The sequence below is a fragment of the Solea solea genome, chromosome 3, assembly GCF_958295425.1.
Source record: "Solea solea chromosome 3, fSolSol10.1, whole genome shotgun sequence".
In the NCBI taxonomy this organism is placed as follows: Eukaryota; Metazoa; Chordata; class Actinopteri; order Pleuronectiformes; family Soleidae; genus Solea; species Solea solea.
Window position 1 is genome coordinate 32084664 of NC_081136.1, and position 16988 is coordinate 32101651.

A 16988-nucleotide genomic window follows, 5' to 3' on the forward strand; every position below is an offset into this window, starting at 1 on the left:
ATGAGGCAAAGCCTTATGACTGAGTATAACTGGTTAAGTTTAGGGATAAGATGCGAGCTGTAAGAAAACTTTACCTTGTTTTTGTGTCTACTAATTAAGGTAAAACTTGAAGTAAGTCATTTTCAATATACAGTAAGCATCCACTACTGTAAATAATAGTATGACTTACTATGTATTACATCACGGTGTTGTGCCGAGGAGACGAAAACAGGCAAACAGGAAAGGAGAGAAGGAGTGGCAGCAAAATTCTTCAGTAGATATGGTGACAGCACACTGATTGGGTTCCTGTGGGTTTCCTGCAAGTGTTTTTATTCTTACGTGTCATTATGCAGCCATTAAGGACTATGACAATGCAAATTGGTGCTAATCGACTCAAATGATAGAGGGTGATGAATCCTCAACGAAACTGAAAATATAATAGAAACAGACAAGAAGAGCAGAACACTTTTTATTTAAAAAGATTCTTGATTTGCACATTGCTGTGTTTTCCTTTCCATAATCAGTCTATTTATCTTGGGAATGGGTGATTGACAGGTCATTATCACAGTTGTCCAGAAAAAAAACCCTATGGTCGCCAAGGGACAGTCAATCGAGAAGCCGTTTTCAGTGCAAGTCAGTTTGACGATTGTGCAGCAAATTAGACAAGTTTTTTTGGATAACGAAGATTTAATGTCACTGATGATATAAAAAAAATAAGTGAGGAAGAAAAGAAACTTTTTTTTCTCTTACAGTCTTTATTTTTTTTGTCATATGTAAGGCTATCTTTTGCATATATTAAAATAAATGTTATGATTTTTTTCTACTGTTGTTTTAGGGCAAACGATTGTTCCAGCAGTTTGTTATGAGATGTAATAATGACAGAATGCATATTAGGTACAGCTTATGTACACTATATAACAGTAACAATGCAGTAAATTATTTTGTAATGTATAATTAAATACAATTTTCAGGTGTTTCCCTAGTGTCTGACCTTTCTGTTGTGATACTCCAGGGAAGAGGTACACGACTTCTTCCATCCCTTATGTTTCATGCTGCAGGTTCCTTATTTATAATATGTTCTATGTTTTTTTTGTCATTGGTAAACTTATTTTTATCATGTAATTTGTTTAGGGGCTCCTCGTGTGTAAAACGGACTGTTGGAGTTAAGTGTGTGAGGTCTTTCAATACTGCTTGGTGGATAATAATCACAGTTGACAGCAATTTAGATTATTAATAACAGCAAAAAGAAAGCAAGAATGTGATATAAATTTTTATGAAGCGTACTGTCAATGTTATTAGTGTATCCATTGTTAATAACAGTAATTAATACCAATATCATCATGTTACTATTCAGCCACCCAGACCTATATTATGACAACATTAAAACAACAACAAAACAAGAAACAACAGGAGCAATATGAGAATATTTAATATCCAATTAAAATAGATTACAGTTTCTGTAAAAGCAAAATCTTCCTGAAAAACAAAAACTGTTTTCGTCAACATTTGAATGATGTGTATAGAAAAAGATTATGGATGACATCTTTTAAATTTAAATTTAAATTTAAATTTAAATAAAACTTTGGCATCTGTCACATGACTGTCAATAAACATATAATGCAACATGACAGAGTTTTCTGTACTATGAGAATAATACATTTGGATTCTTCAGTAGAAAAATAGGGAGAAAAATATTTTTCTTTTTTCTGAAAATTAGTTGTTTTTTGTTTTCAATAAAACTGACTGTTTTATTGCACTTAGTGAGTGTTTGTTAACATGAATTTTTTTTTATAAAAACAGATCTGATGTGATTGTTATATTTTTGTCTTTACTTGTGTAACAGGATGCATGTGTACAGCCCTTATGTTTTGCTTTTTTGCTGCTTAAAACAATTTAACCAAGTGATCATTTATTGACTTCTATATACCACCAACAACAAAGCATCTGATGTGTTGTTTTATTAGCCTATTTCTAAATCTCCTGACAAGTTTCCAATTGCATAAGTATCCAAAAAGTATTTGCTACTACTAAGTAAAAACACAGGTGCAACTCTAAACTAGCCGTCTGTGAGGTAGTGCAGGCCGATTCCTTGTTTCTTCAATTTGACAGATTGACCAAATCATTTTACACTTGTATGTAATTAAAATAATTAGCAGATCACTAAGTTAACTTACAAAGTGCAAAAGTTCAATGACTTTGTCTCCTACGAACCAGATATTCCTTCTTGTTTTCTGAAAAACACATTGGGATTGTATTGTATATACACTCAAGAAGACTTAGCTTTCTGCAAATGTGTTAGAGAACAACACAAATGAACCGAGTTAACTAAAATAACAGTGTAGATTTCACATCTAGCATGTGCTAAAAAATAAAGAAGTCAAAATTGCAAAGCGTTATTTTGATAAACATTTGAAGGGTAAGACATTCTTACTGAAAATTCCTTCAGAAAGCAAAATCTAGTTTAATTTAAAAAAGAATTGTAAATTCAAATCTAAAAAAATTCTCTTGACATTTAAACATATACTCTTTTCCAAATGTACAGAAAACTTTGTACTAGTTTGAACCTATCTTGAGCACAAGCTCTCAGAATTGGAGGACTTCATTTATGTACAATTTAAAACAAACAAAATAAATTCTGCAACACTTGAAAAAACAGTACGGGGAGACTGAGGTAGCAGATCATTTTGTTGTCATTGAGAGTGAAGTACAGTATTGGCTACATTTTCCCCTGAACTACAAGTATAGAAATGGTCCTCGGATTTTTTTTGAGCATCACAAGGTAAAAAAAGTTTCTTATTTCCTCAAATGGAAACAAAACTTTTTTTTTTTTTTTTTTTTAAATGTGGAGACACTTAAATTGAAGTGAATAGAGTCAGGTTGTGTGTGTAAGAAAAAGTTGTACATCCATATTACTGCTCTGGACAGTATGTATAGACAGGGGGTGTCAAGAGTCATTGGTACTTGGTGCTGGAGTTGTTAGCACAACGGCTGATGTAGGTCTTATGGATGGTGTCCAGGAATGAGCCATCAGTCTGAAACACACAAACAAAAGGTCATCATAATGCAGACTTTGTTTTCGTAGGAAGACATCTGTCATTATTTTTGTGGGAGACTTCCGGTTTGGCATGTCCGGTCAGTAGTTGAGTAGCTTTTTGCAGCAGGCAGGACAACAACTTCTAGAAAACAGGTATTGTGTGAACAGTTAGGGGTTGATTTAACAGCAGGTGGTTCACATGTTCCCACAACCTTGTAGCAGACTCACTTTGTTCAAAGATACATGGAGGAAACAAATACCAAGACTGCCACACCAAAACAGGAAATGGGACCCCTAGTTACTTCCACATTCAAAAATAAGGTCTATGCTGTACGTTACCGTAAGTGTCATGAGATGACACTAATATTAATTTTACCTGGATCAGGTGCAGCAGTGTGGCTTGGAGCTGGGACCTGGACAGAACTGGCACTTCATGGCAGTTCTCCTGAGCAACTGCTGATGAACCACTGCCAGACTTTGCCTGAGAAAACACACTGGGAGAGAGGAGCAGGTTGGGGGCCACAGTGGCTGGTATCCGATGGGGGGAGATGGTCTGGAAAGACAGGGACAGTTATTAGTTCTCTTTTACAGTTAAGAGTATACACAGTTTACAGTAGGACTGCACAGTCATATTATATGGCAGGAAACCTTACGGGCACCCTCTGCTGAATCCTATGGGGTACTACTTCAAGTGGTCTATGAGACTGCAGCATTCATTTTTAACAGGTTGTTGCAGCTCAAACACAACATTTATACCCCACATTCAAAAAAATCTGAATAAAAATTAAGAGACCTACCTCAGAAATGACTGGCAACTGCGGAGCCGCCTTTTGACCTACAGTAGCTGCAATCTGATTTGGGCCTGGACCCACAACAGAGCAGGCACTTTGACTCTGAGTGGATCCCAGGAACCGAGGGGCCAATCCGGGACAGTGTCGAGGAGCTTCACTGGAAGCCAAGCTTTGCTCCTGCTGAACCAACTGGAGCTTTTGGAGGAGTTCATGAGGAGACACCACACCAGGCATCTGGCAAGACAGACCTGACAAAAGAAAATAAAGGACTCTATAAATGTAGTTATTCTAAAAGCTTACACACATAAAATGGGCATCTTATGGCTTACATAGAGTAATGAAGACACCAATGTCATGTGCAAATGCCTGTAAAGCATTACATAATAAATGAAAACTGTGTGGAAAATGACACCGGACAATTTCCATCATCCACAACGCAGATGCGTCAGTCATGTATTTTAATCAATGAAAACAGCTGAGTGCCAAAATAAATGTGCCGTTAACCATCACCACGTGACCCATGTCCCCAGCAATTGATTAGAAACACAAAAATAAAGGCAACAGGATCTGTGAAGAGATTCACCCTCATTTCTGTGACACTAATTAGACACTACAAAGTGAGTGTTTCCTTAAAAGGAAATTGATATACTTTGTGAATATTGAATGATTTGATTATTTCTCACCTGAAATGGCAACAAACCTGAAAAAGTAGTAAAAATGTAGGTATGCAATGTTTTTTACGTATTTTTTCTTATCTTATATTTACCAATAGTATTTTCCTATTTATGGAATACATAACTGACAAGGTAGCAAAGAGGTGTTAATGGTACACATGCTGTTTGTTTGTGGTATATTGATAAATGCAGTTGCTGCTCACCTGCTTTCTGTAGAGCTGATAATGACATAATGTTGTGCCCAGCGTCTGTTTGAGGCTTAGAAAGGCTGAAAAACAGCTGCTGGTTTTGTTGGACTTGAAGGTGGGAACATGACCCAGAATCCACCATTAAGGGCTTTGAGGTGAGGTGGGGGTGCTGCTGCAGAGGATGGGGAGGCGGGATGGAGCAAAAAGAGGGAGCAGCAGGGGAGAAGGAGGACGAGGAAGGAGGGGGAGGCAGCTGAGCTTGGAAAAGTTTTTTGATTGGGTCGTGTTGTTGAAGCTGTTGCTGTTGCTGTTGATGGTGATGATGATGATGGTGATGAGGGTGATGATCCATTGGCACCCCGTTGTCACACAGCCTGTTCTCAGGGGACTCGGACAGGGTCTGAAGGACACCTCTCTGTCCCTGCATGAGCTTCTGGATGGCTGGACAGTGCTGCAGCAGCTCTTGCTGTTGCTGCTGCTGCTGCTGCTGCTGATAATGATGATGATGATCATCCTCCCCAGTTACTGCCCTGCTCCCTCCATCTAATCTGTGAACACTTCTGCCAGAGTTTATCAGGGTGTCATCATAGGTCAGCGTGCGGGCTACTGGTGGGCGAGAGCCTTTCCCTGCTGCTGACCCGGGTTCTCCTGTGGCTGTGGCTGTTTTGGATGAGTGGTGATGTTGATGCTGAGAACCAAACAAAGTGGCCAGAGAGAGAGATTTGGGTTCAGCACCTTCACTGTCCTGTGGCAGACAAAACAAGGATTTTTGTTTTTAACAAGGGCTTTCTTCTTGTACATGACACATTAAATGGGAAAATAAGACATCAAGAGTCGATTAACAAATTGGTAAACTACATGTGGATAGGAACTGGGAGTTTCACCTGAGTGTTTGGTTTAACAGGTATTGGTTTGATCAGGTTAGGGTTTCCATGTAGAACACTGCTGCCACCAATCTCCTTTGGCTCTGGAGTACACTTTACCTGAAAGAAATTAAATTGTTTTAAATACCTTAAATCATGTTCTGTCTTGGTGGCTTACAAATTGTATTTGTATTATTGTATTATTTGTATCAATAACACATCTTGTTGAAAGGTGCAAGAAAACTGGCCTTGCTTACCTTGTCATACTCTGTTCGCGCTTTAGTCAGCATCTGGATGATGTCGACTGCCTTCCCTTCACTTCCTCCTCCGCCGCCCCCTCCACCACTCCCACTCCCACCTCCTCCTCCTCCTCCTCCTCCTCCTCCTCCTCCAACATCTCCTCCTCTTCCTCCAACAACTTGTCCTCTTCCTCTTCCCCCTCCTCCAACAACTCTTCTTCCTTCTACTCCTGCTGGTAACAGCCAGCCGCCCTGAGAATGAGCCAGGACCTGCTCCTGATGGGTTAGACTACAAAAAGGAGTATATAAACATAAATGGCCAATGCCCAAGGTATCTTCAAACATTTATGATAAATGCAGTTAAATGCAGTCAATTAAATCACAGTGCAGAATAAGGCCAAGCTCAATTATATATAATTCACCTTACCATACATGTGCTAGCTGCATGAAACCTTGAAATGTCGGCTCCGGAAACACAGAGCCATTAATGCAGTCTGCCGTGAAGTGTTGTATATATAAGCTTATGGTTATACACAAGGACTTACATCTTCATTCTCTGGGCAATTCGTTGACAGTCCGACTTATCATAGAACCAAATCCCATGGATAACCACTGGTAAGGGAGAAAGAGAGGGACAGATTTAGGTTAAGAGGAAAAGAGAAATTTAACTTCCGAACATTTAAAATATACAGCATTTCATGGTTTGTTGTCATGGCTTTGGAAATCAAGTTGCTGGGGAAACGTGGAAACTGCATGTGTGTACCAGCTTCCAAAAACAGTAGCAAAATATTGCCTACTGACCTGCCAGTCCTGTAAAATCAAATGAATGCACAGACATGCTATAGCACAATTAGACTATTATACCATCAGTGCAGGTTTGATAGACATGTTAATGGTTTATTATAAGCTCTGCTGCGTCTAAACCTTGAGCTTGAAATGAGTCTGTTCTAGTCAGGCCGGTGGTAACAGAAGCAGCAGGGCCATTATACAATGAAACATGAGGCCCATGTGTCTCTTAAAATACATAAACATGGTCAACAAGAGAGGAAGGTCACAACGCCTACACACAGCTGCAAATAGGTCTCGTAGGTTTGTATTACATGACACTACTGTGTGACTCATTTGGGTACTTTCATTAGTATTTCCTTTTAAATAATATTAAAGCATCATAAATTCTAGTGACCATGAGGTACATGAATAACCAAAACAGTCGTTTATCTAGATTCCCCCCATGACTCCACAATTATTTGCTTTCAATTCTTGAAAAGGTACATATTGTGAAATTAGTGTGATACAGAGTAATTGACATTTTTGATTGCGGGATCTATGCATCATTGCTCCATAAAGGTTTTATGTCTATTAAAACAGCCAATACTGAACTGTAGATGGTCTTAAAAAATACATTGCAAATCAAAATACCAAGCAAAATCTATATATATGAAAAACAAAACTGCCACACCATATGTGCCTTGAAAATGCAGTCGAAAACTAGCAGAAGTATCTTTCCAGAATCCAGAAAATATGGAATACCGCTTGAGCATGGAATTCGGATTGGAATTATGTGACTGAAGGTTGGTGAGTTTAACTCACACAACATGTGTATGGCATGCAGCACTGGCCTGAGAGAAACTTCAAGCAAAATCACGTTTCAGTCACCCTTAACCATCACGGCAAGGCATCGTGTAACACCTCAACACACTTCCTGAAATGGACTCATGGAAAGATAAGGCTAAAAGCAAAAAGGACAGAGGAGAAGTGTTTAAGATATGATAAAGTAGAAGGAAATAGAAACACGTACTGTAGGATCAAGAGTCAGACAGAAATGAGATGATGAAAGGGAGAATGAAAAGCAACAACAGGAGGGAGGTCTTCTACGCTTTGTACTTGGTAACAGTTTTACCACCACAATCCTATCAAAGACACACGCATTCCCACAGAGACAGACAGATGAAGTTGGACAAGCCACTGAGGTCAGTTTAGTTTTCCTAAACTGTGCAAAGACACACACACACATATGCACAGGGTTCAGCTGAGCCTGGGAAAATAGTCCAGAACCAAATAAGTCACTGCAACGGGAGACTGCGTAGTGGAGCCAAAGCCACTTAGTGCTCACTGGGGATGAGACTGTTTGACAGAGACAGAGGGAAACACAGTCAAAGTCAGAGAGACGGAAAATGGAGGAAAGAAAAGAGTGAGTCGGATATAAAATAGGAGTGACGTGTTTTAGAGCAGAGATTATCAACCAGTCCATCAAAAGAAAAACAGCTAGTTTTCAAAGCAATTTAGCTGTCAGGAAAAAACGTCAGTGAATTAAAAATATTATGAAAAGACACATGGCTAGACAGGAACCAGTGATTTTTAGACAGTCAATTTGAGACTTGTACTATCAGGCATATCCAAGGGAGATAGGAAAGTGTGTTTTATAAAAGGGATTTTCAATCTTTCATGATCTCAACATCTTCAACAAGACAAAAAAAAGTTGAAGGGGGTGGGGGTACAGTGAGAAGTTGAGAGTGGGAGGAGGAGGAGGAATGAAACCAGTAGCACCATGAAAGACTTGGCTATGGACACAAGAATAAACTCTCACAGTGAATGTTAAAAGAACAGGAAAAGTCAAAGGGGGACTGGACAGACTGACAGAGAGAGGAAGAAAGAGGGAGCAACATCTGCACTGTATGGGTGAAGGACAGATCCTGGCTTGGAACTATCTCCACTGCAACATCACAAGGGCAAACAACTTCAGCGGGACCATGGCCAAAGCCTGAGATCACTGCTTGGATGAGTCACCAACTGAGAAATGTCAATTCACAATATAACGTTATCTATTCTTCACGGTGTGAGTGATGAGTTCTGTTCACTCCATTGAAGACCATAAATGATCCAGGACCTCAGCTGTGTGGTTCTTTGAAATCAGCCGTGAGTACGACGAAGCAGCAACTCTGTGAGCTCTGGCACACGTGTGTGTTCTGCCGTAGACCTCCACTAACTCTCTGATGAGACACCAGAGTGAGATATTTTTTATTTTTTAGTTTTAGATTTCATTTGAGATTTTCTCTATGCCTGGGGAAGTGGCACTCAAATCTGCTATTGTTCTTACGACTCTGTTAGGACTTTCCTTTTGAAGGAAGACATTTATAATCCTATCTGGTTGTTGTGTTTTTGTTTGACTTGCACAAGGACATAGCAGTTTAAATGTGCTTTGACAATACATAAGTGAGTTTGACTATAACCCAAAACTGCGCGGCTGGTACAAGGACACTTTTTATGCCATTTCTTACCTTTTAATATACTTAGCACTCCAGTCACATTTGTAAGCTGCACTACAGTTCAAGATGGATTAGGTGTGCTTTCGCTGCAGTGTGTGATCATTTTTGTAGAGTGCTCGCAGCATCAGTAATAATGAACAGTGCCGTTTGTCTGTATTTAGTTTCCTGGGGGTTTGACAGGGATGCGTGCTACCAAAGTTATGCACATCCATGCCTTGAATGATTGTTTTATGATAAGAAGAACCCCTTCCTTTGCATGTAGTAATGGCATTCGAACCATTGAAGGAGGTGTAAATATTGAAATTTGCAGCAAGTTAACCGCTTATCTACGAACATATTATTACAACTGCTGCACTGCGTGCCTTTCCCCTCTGACATCGTTCTCTCCTGAAGTCCTGTTCTAAGGAGGCATTGCCATTCCTACTGTGACAGCTGGATGTGCACTACATGACCTAACTAAAAGGTCTTTGTCTCAGTGTGACTTTCCAATCACAGCTGTGCACAATCAAGACACCTTCACTGGACGTTTTCTGTGATAAGGAATTACTGGAGTTGCAATTAAAGGCACAATCTAAAAACTTTTACTTCTTCAAAGAATCAACAAGACATTGCTGGACGGTGAGACTACAGAGAGTCCAGTGGCGCCATGCTGCGAGGACTGTTTCGGAGGAAACCTAAACATGAGAGGCTGCAGGAGGAACCTGAAGTCAGATATAAAGGCTTGCAGGTGTCAGAGAGAGACCTGGAATACACGTATGTCCGACCCGGAGGTAAGACTGCCTGTACACCTGACACAGAGAAAGAGAGCATCGCTGTTGTGTTACCTGGAGTGCTTGTGTCAGACACATCCAGATTTTTCAGCTTCTTAAATGTGAATATTTTCTGGTTTCTTTGCTCCATATGACAAATAAATCATTAAAACTCAATCAGTTTGGTTTGTGGACAAAAATAATCATATAAAATGATGGTTAGTAGCAGTAGTAGTAGTAGTGTTATATTTGTGTTAAATATAACACAAAAGCACTGTCCCAAATATTTCAGATATATCAATACAGAGCTTCAAAGAATTACTACAGTCTCATATCATGAAATATTATGTTATTTTAGTGTAGCAAAATATTAAACAACCCTATAATTCACACATCTCTAAACTATTCAAATGATGTGGGGCAAAGAGCCCATTTGCAGTGACCCGGGTTGGATTTTACCCGTGGTCCTTCGCTACACTTCTTCCGCCTCTCTCTCCCTCCTTTCACTGTCCTGTCCAATAAAGGCAAAAACATTTTAATGATAAAATTAAACTACGTTTCCTTTGGCATTCTGTAAAATGAAATAAATTATTAATTTATATAATGGATATGGATTAGCTTTATTGGTGAGTTCAGTGAGACAAAGAGCAAAAGACAGAAAAATGTCTTTAAAAATGTGCAGTAGTGCACATAACCTTTATATTGACCTGAGATCTAAATCTTTTAAATGGGTTTGTTCCAAGCTTAATGTATTATTATATCCAGTGGATTAGACACATTCACCAGCCACAGCCAATGAATCAATTGAATTGCAAATGTCAAAGAATCACATTCCTATGCAGATAACGGGGCAACTAAAGCATTAACGGGAACTGGCAGTTTTATAGGAAGAAATATAAAGTCTCCTCGGTTGCTGTATAATGATACTGTATTTGTCAGAAGAAAAATGAATTGCTCAGGCTAAATTTCTCTTCTTTGAATCTTGCCCAGTTGTGTGGTATATCTCAACAGATTATTTTTAGCCTGGGGTGCCACTTTGTGCCAATTGCCATTCCAGGAAGTTACGGCAGCACTGAGAGCTAGTTGTTTGTCTTCTGATAAGATTCCACGACCCCTGCACACAGAGGTCGTGACACAGTGGGACTGGCAGCATAACCAGCCTGGGGTCCAAATAGTACCACACATCAAACGTTTGCCTCTGCAAAAACATCTTTCCTGAGATGAGATGCATTCCTGAGAACACAGCTTTCTGGAAACAAGCATGCAGTCGGAGTGATTCAATGTTTAGCCTATTCCTGCCGTACTTGGGAGGTACTTGACTTATTGGCAGAACAAACAGGTGATGTTTCTCAAATATATACATAGGGCTTGTTAGTTAAAAGCAAAACCTTGTCAAATAACTTTTAAGATTAGTGTGATCTCAACCATAGTCCAACTCTCCTTTTTTGGGTGTTAAATTATTCAACTACAGAGTAATCATCTGGAGCCACTGACTAATACGTTTGTTATATAACCACCACCCACTCTTTAACTCCTATTACCTCAGATCATATTTATTTTTAGCAGAGGAAATAGTCATCAAATGGGTTGTGATAACCAGCTTTAAACATTTTTAAATGTCTTCCCTTCCCAGGAGCAGTGAATAAGTAGTTGTAATTTATTTCCCAATACTGATGCGGTGACTACATCTAGATGCCAGTGCTATCAGAGATGTGTTAATGAGAACTATGTTTCCAGGTTGTTTAATAATGGCTAAGTGTCAGAAAGACTGATGAAGTATTACAGTAAATAGATCGAAGTAGGCAAAAGGAATCCAGTCGTATCTAAACACCACATTCCACCTGCCTCTTATGAAGTCTAACGGATACTGTGCGACCAGGGAGAGGGGGAGGTCAGTGTTTGTCAGCAATTCCAGTATGTGAGTATGAGTGTTTAGATTATCAGTGACTGTTGTGGTGTATCTAATCTTGGCTGGCTGGTTTTGTAGAGCTGTCAGACTCCTGTCCCACAGGCCCACTTTGCAACGTGTTTGAGTGTGTGTGTGCGTGCGTGCGTGCGTGTGTGTGTGAGTGCCTACGTCAGACGCAAGTCTGAGAGGGAGTCAGGCAGATAGAATTCACCACTTTACCTTTAATCCTTATATGGAACAAGTGGTTCCTACTCACTCAGATTGAATGCTGCACACTGTGGCCGAAAAAACATTTGTAGTTTTGTGTGCGATGTGATTTAACTGCATAATATCAAATTTACTCATCCTGATGTATTTGCCGTTATAGGTTTTGACATTTGACATAGATTAAGCTACATATAAAGTGGCTGGGCAATATAACTATCAGCTAAGACATCTCACTCCAGACTGATTTATTATTTGTCAGTTCAATGACCCTGAATGGAAAATAAAATTATAGTAAATGTGTCAGTTTACATACTGTATTCAGTATGTATTGTGAATAAAAAGTTGTAAGGAGAAAAACTGACGACATTGACAATTAACATGAAGACATAAGAAGTAGGTCTATGTGTCTCCTTACAGCGTGCATTGCGGTACAGCAGGAAGGGGTCCTGGAGCTGAAAGTCCAGGTCCTTGGTGATTGGCTCTGTCAAGTTCTCCATGCGGAGTCTGTTCATTATGGTGAAGCCATGCCTGGGAGATGCCAGCCTGAAAGACATGGAGGAAACAGTGTAGATGTGTGTGAAGAGTGAGGAGTGCACTTTCCTATTAAGACTATTATGTTATGACTTTAACGTTGTATCTGAAATAAAACAAATTTGAAAGGTGTTGCTGATTTGGCGGAATGGTAAAAAATCAGTTAGACACCAGACGTATCCTTATGATGATAGTCAGAATGCTGACTAAAATTGTGTCTCAGTGAACAAACTCAGAGAATTATGCATGTTAATCAACTTTTTGAACTTCATCACACCTTGGTTGACTTCAAATTCAACGACATTCCAGGACCAATTCCCTCAAATTAAAGGACTGAATGTGCTGTCACAGCTTAAGATGGGAGGGCACATTGTAAGAGCTGCTTTGCCCCTGGCATACACTTTTATTGATTTGCAGCACGCTCTGCATCTGGCCAAAACATTGTTTTTGGGATCTTGGGCAAGCCAGTTTTTGTAAAATTTGGTGAGCCAGAGATCTTGGAATTTGAATTTCCCAGGCATCACGTAATTTGCTCTCTCTGGTCCAACAATTCGTTTTTCACAAATGTTCAAGTATTTTAAAGACCTGTTGGAACCCTGTTCTATATATTAAAAACCTGTTGCCTGATTCAAGTACAGACCACATTATAACGATTATAAAATTGGAAGATATTAAAGTCTTGTCTTCCAACTCATTCCTTACCTTGTGTAGATAAAAAGCGTTCCTTCCACCTCAGTCTTCTCCTGAAAAGCACAAAAACCCAAACCTGGTCATTTAAATGTATCCATTTTAAGTTAAAGCATGTTAATCTGGCAAACCAAAGTAATATTTATTTATTTATATCCTGCATGAAACCGCATCAGCAAGGGACAGACCTCTGAGGAACTTAAATCTTGACAATTGCAGCAAGGGTAAAACAGTTAACTACACCGTGCAGTAGTATTATGCATAAGGTAAAATAAAACAGACATTGTATCATTCTACTTTGTGAAAGAAAACTGACTGGACCGCGAAGAACCACATCGATGTGGGTTTATTAACTGATATAACATTTAGTGTGGCAAATCTGTGTGTATGTGTGTGTGGCAAAGCGCGCATACCCGGGAAGCTGACGAAGCTAAGCTAAGTTAGCACAACATAAAGTTCAGACCTACCCATTCATTTGACCTGTTGTTATAAGTGTACAAAGCCACCTGACTGGCCACGTCCACGATAGTGTTGATGTAGGGGTCTTGTCGTTTCAGGGCAGCCAGACTTATGTCCAGTCCTTTCGCGGTAAGGCAGCTCCCTGCTGAAGTCGCTGTCATTGTTCCCTATGTAAAAGCTAGCTTGCTAACTAGCTTAAGCGGCGACCGAGTTGCAAAAAGATGAGATAATATCCAAATTAGCAACAAACTGGAAATATTGTTTGATTTATAAATTGGTCCGTAGTTGTTTTTGTATTTTAAGACTTGGAAATGCGTTAAAATAAGCACTTATGGATCACTAACTGACATAACCGTTTGTTGGCGGCCATGTTTAGGAAAGATTGTAAACAATCAGACATGAGTAGCTGTGCCCAGAGCGTTTGGCAGCAGTACGAATGCAGACATATTAATCGACTCAAGAAAAAAAAGATATATTTTTGCTAACATGTGCATGAAAGAACTTTCAAGATTTACTTATTCAAACGTGTCGTTGCACTGTCTGGAGAAAGACGACACCTGAAGACAATCACTTTGGAATGAGTTACCACGTTCACTTGGTGAGTTAAAATCATTGTCAGTGGACTATTTATGAAACGCAATGTGTTTGTTGCTATGCTATTTTAACTTTATCTCACTGTCACCTGACCTCACCTCATCCAAATCAGCATCTAGTGATTCCCTTTCATTCTGTGTATATGTGGAGTCATGAACACTGAATTCAGTTACATTTCTCTTCAGATGCACTAGGGGGCATCACATGGATGGATAATAAATATTAAGCAATCATCCCTTCTGTCTTATTTAACTGTAGGAGCTGGAGCTGAGCTTAAAACCAAGCAGGAACCCATGCATGTGTGTTTGTAAGTACAGTATCTCCCTAAAAGATACAAACCTAGAAAGAACACTTTGCACACACACACACAATTAAACCTTTTTCACTGGGAACATTTCCATTCAAAGAGAGTCATTGAAATTTGCACTTAAGGGACAGTTAAGGATATAATTGCTTTTATTTCCGTGGAAATTCTGCTGTTTGTTTTATAGCTATTTCGTCAGCAATAACAATGGGACATGAGTAAATGCAGCACAGAACACGTTAAGTAACATCTGTGTGGGGAAAAGCTACAGTTAAATTTTACAATAGTTGTTGTCAAGGTCACATTCACTCTGTGTTTAGATTCGAGTTGACACATTTTTTTTATTTTTCCCATTCAACAATGCTGCTGCACTTGTGTGTTTATACTGTTTAGTGAAGACTGAAATGTCTTCTTGTTTGTACAGATGCAGTATTTTTTATTAGGCAATGGATATATCCACTGGCTCTCAGTTTCAGAAATAATGCACATCCCTTCCTGTTTGGAAAATGAACACTTAATGACAGAGCAGTAACTGATACAGGCACTGGACTTTCAGGACTGTAGGTTCTTGAAATCCATATGAGCAAAATGCACAATATGAGCTGAGTTACTTGACAGTGCAATTTCCATATTCAGTTCAACGCATCCTGTTCTCTTCAAGGACACCTAAATCCACCTTTTGGCGTGAACATACATAAGCCATACTCCATTCAGTGCATATGTGATGGTAAATTACTTCTTGTATATTCCTCCTCTCCTCTGCAATGCACTGTATAAAACTGTATTTGTTTCATTAATTCAAATTATTCAGTCCCAAACTGGAGATGTACAACATGTCTGTTGATGCAGCCACTAGCAGTTACGCCAGAGAGGACTTGAGAACAACAATGAACCCCCGACTGCTCACTCAGTTTGAGCATCACTGGATGAAAACATCTGTTTTAAATGGGAAGTGCCACTTTGCCACTTCTGTCCACAACCTCCCCTCTTCCATATGAATGAATCACTTCCCGTTTAGGTTCTGACACGTCTGCCTCTCTCGATTAACATGAAAATGGCTGCTTTGTGATTCAGAATGGGTCTATTTTTCTCATGACAAGTCTGTCTATTACTTTGTCAGCATGGCGGCCTCAGCGATATGTGTGTTTAAATGTATGTGTGTCTCTTTGTCAGGATGATATCTAACTGTCAGGGGCTGCGTGTTCATCAATAATGAGACTAATGAGTTATCCATCAGCTGGTCAATACTGTCAATATCCTTTCAGATAAGATTGAGTGTGTGGTTCTGATTGGTGGGGACAGGATAAGAGATGCTTGGTAATTGGCTCGCAGGTAGAAAGGACAATAGGATGAAACCACTGGACAGCTTACTGATCTTTTTGCCACAGGAAGGGTTTCGGCACGGCCATCCTTTGTCATTGGCCCTGAAGGTAAAGAGCCATAGTGAATGAATGACTGATGGACTGATGGTCTTGTCTGAAGTGTTCAATTAAGGTGCATCTTTAGCTTTGGCTCCAGGCATTGAAGACATTTAAGATCTACCACTTTTATTGGTTTGACCCGCAGCACCTTCATACAGTACTCAGTATGCTACAATACTGTTTCACCTCATATTCCCAACAGGTGACATGACCAAAATGATGATGTTAAAGAAGCTGCTTGTGTGATGTTATTGATTGTGACACGGATAGATTTATAAAATGGAGTGCTGAGCCATGAGCCATTTAAAGGGACTGTATTCTTAGGGCTGTTGCTGCATTTTTATATATCAGAGGCTGATCCAGATCATATAACAATGAATAAAAATACAGCATGCTACACACCATAGAGCAATGAAAAGCAGTGGAAAGATGATAGATACATTTAATTCTAATATAAATATATCATTTGTGAATTGGTTTCATGCTGTGCCAACACTTGGGACAGGCTGGTTTCTTAGAATATGTAAAACACTGACTGTGGATCTCAGTTTTGCATGAAACATTTTCTTAACTAGATATGTTTGCATGACTTGAGTGACATGTATAAAATATGGAAATAGAGAAAAATTGCATTATGTAAATGTCAGAATCCATTTGTGAAATGAGGGTTTAAATATTTCTTGATTTGACTGTAGACCACAGAACGTTTCATATTCATATAACGGGGGGAGTTCTACCAGCTGAATTAAGCATGTTCCTCTTTTATGGAGGGGGATTTCCCTTTGACCGTCTACAGAATTGTTAGTTTCCCACATGGTATACCAGCGTTTTAGTGTTTGTCTGTCCAGAGATTCCCAGAGACCAACTGGGCTTTAGAGTCACCCACACTCATGCACACACACAAAGGGGGTCGGGAACTACAAATATAGAACAGTCATAAATAGAATTGATATTCCATGCACAGGCAGAATTACAGAGGACATTTTTGTGTGTGTCTGTGTGTTTGTCTGTCCCCTGGGCCCAAGTGTCTGTTCCCACGACCTGCCCTCCAACTGTTCTTCCTTCCCTCAGTCCTTTCTTCCGTCCATCTTTC

The 16988-nt window shown here is 39.5% G+C and overlaps 2 protein-coding genes across 4 annotated transcripts in view; one reads left to right on the forward strand and one right to left on the reverse strand.

Moving 5' to 3' along the window:
• Positions 1 to 1388: 1388 nt before the first annotated feature.
• Positions 1389 to 13993, reverse strand: dcp1b (decapping mRNA 1B). The gene is made up of 11 exons (XM_058624876.1): positions 13585 to 13993; positions 13133 to 13173; positions 12315 to 12442; positions 6314 to 6380; positions 6004 to 6057; positions 5787 to 5907; positions 5551 to 5649; positions 4682 to 5411; positions 3811 to 4052; positions 3390 to 3566; positions 1389 to 3011 (listed from the first exon to the last, which is right to left on the reverse strand). The coding sequence occupies exons 1-11, from the start codon at positions 13735 to 13737 to the stop codon at positions 2931 to 2933; spliced, it is 1893 nt and encodes a 630-aa protein (XP_058480859.1). The 5' UTR covers positions 13738 to 13993; the 3' UTR covers positions 1389 to 2930.
• Positions 9065 to 16988, forward strand: part of cacna1c (calcium channel, voltage-dependent, L type, alpha 1C subunit) — a 166784-nt gene continuing 158860 nt past the window's right edge. For 2 of the 3 annotated variants that reach the window (XM_058624872.1, XM_058624873.1), the window contains exon 1: positions 9067 to 9804. In XM_058624872.1, the coding sequence (XP_058480855.1) occupies positions 9681 to 9804 (124 nt within the window). In that variant the 5' untranslated portion in view covers positions 9067 to 9680. Of the gene's footprint in view, positions 9805 to 16988 lie in introns of all 3 variants that reach the window. The other variant, XM_058624875.1, reaches the window with a different exon arrangement.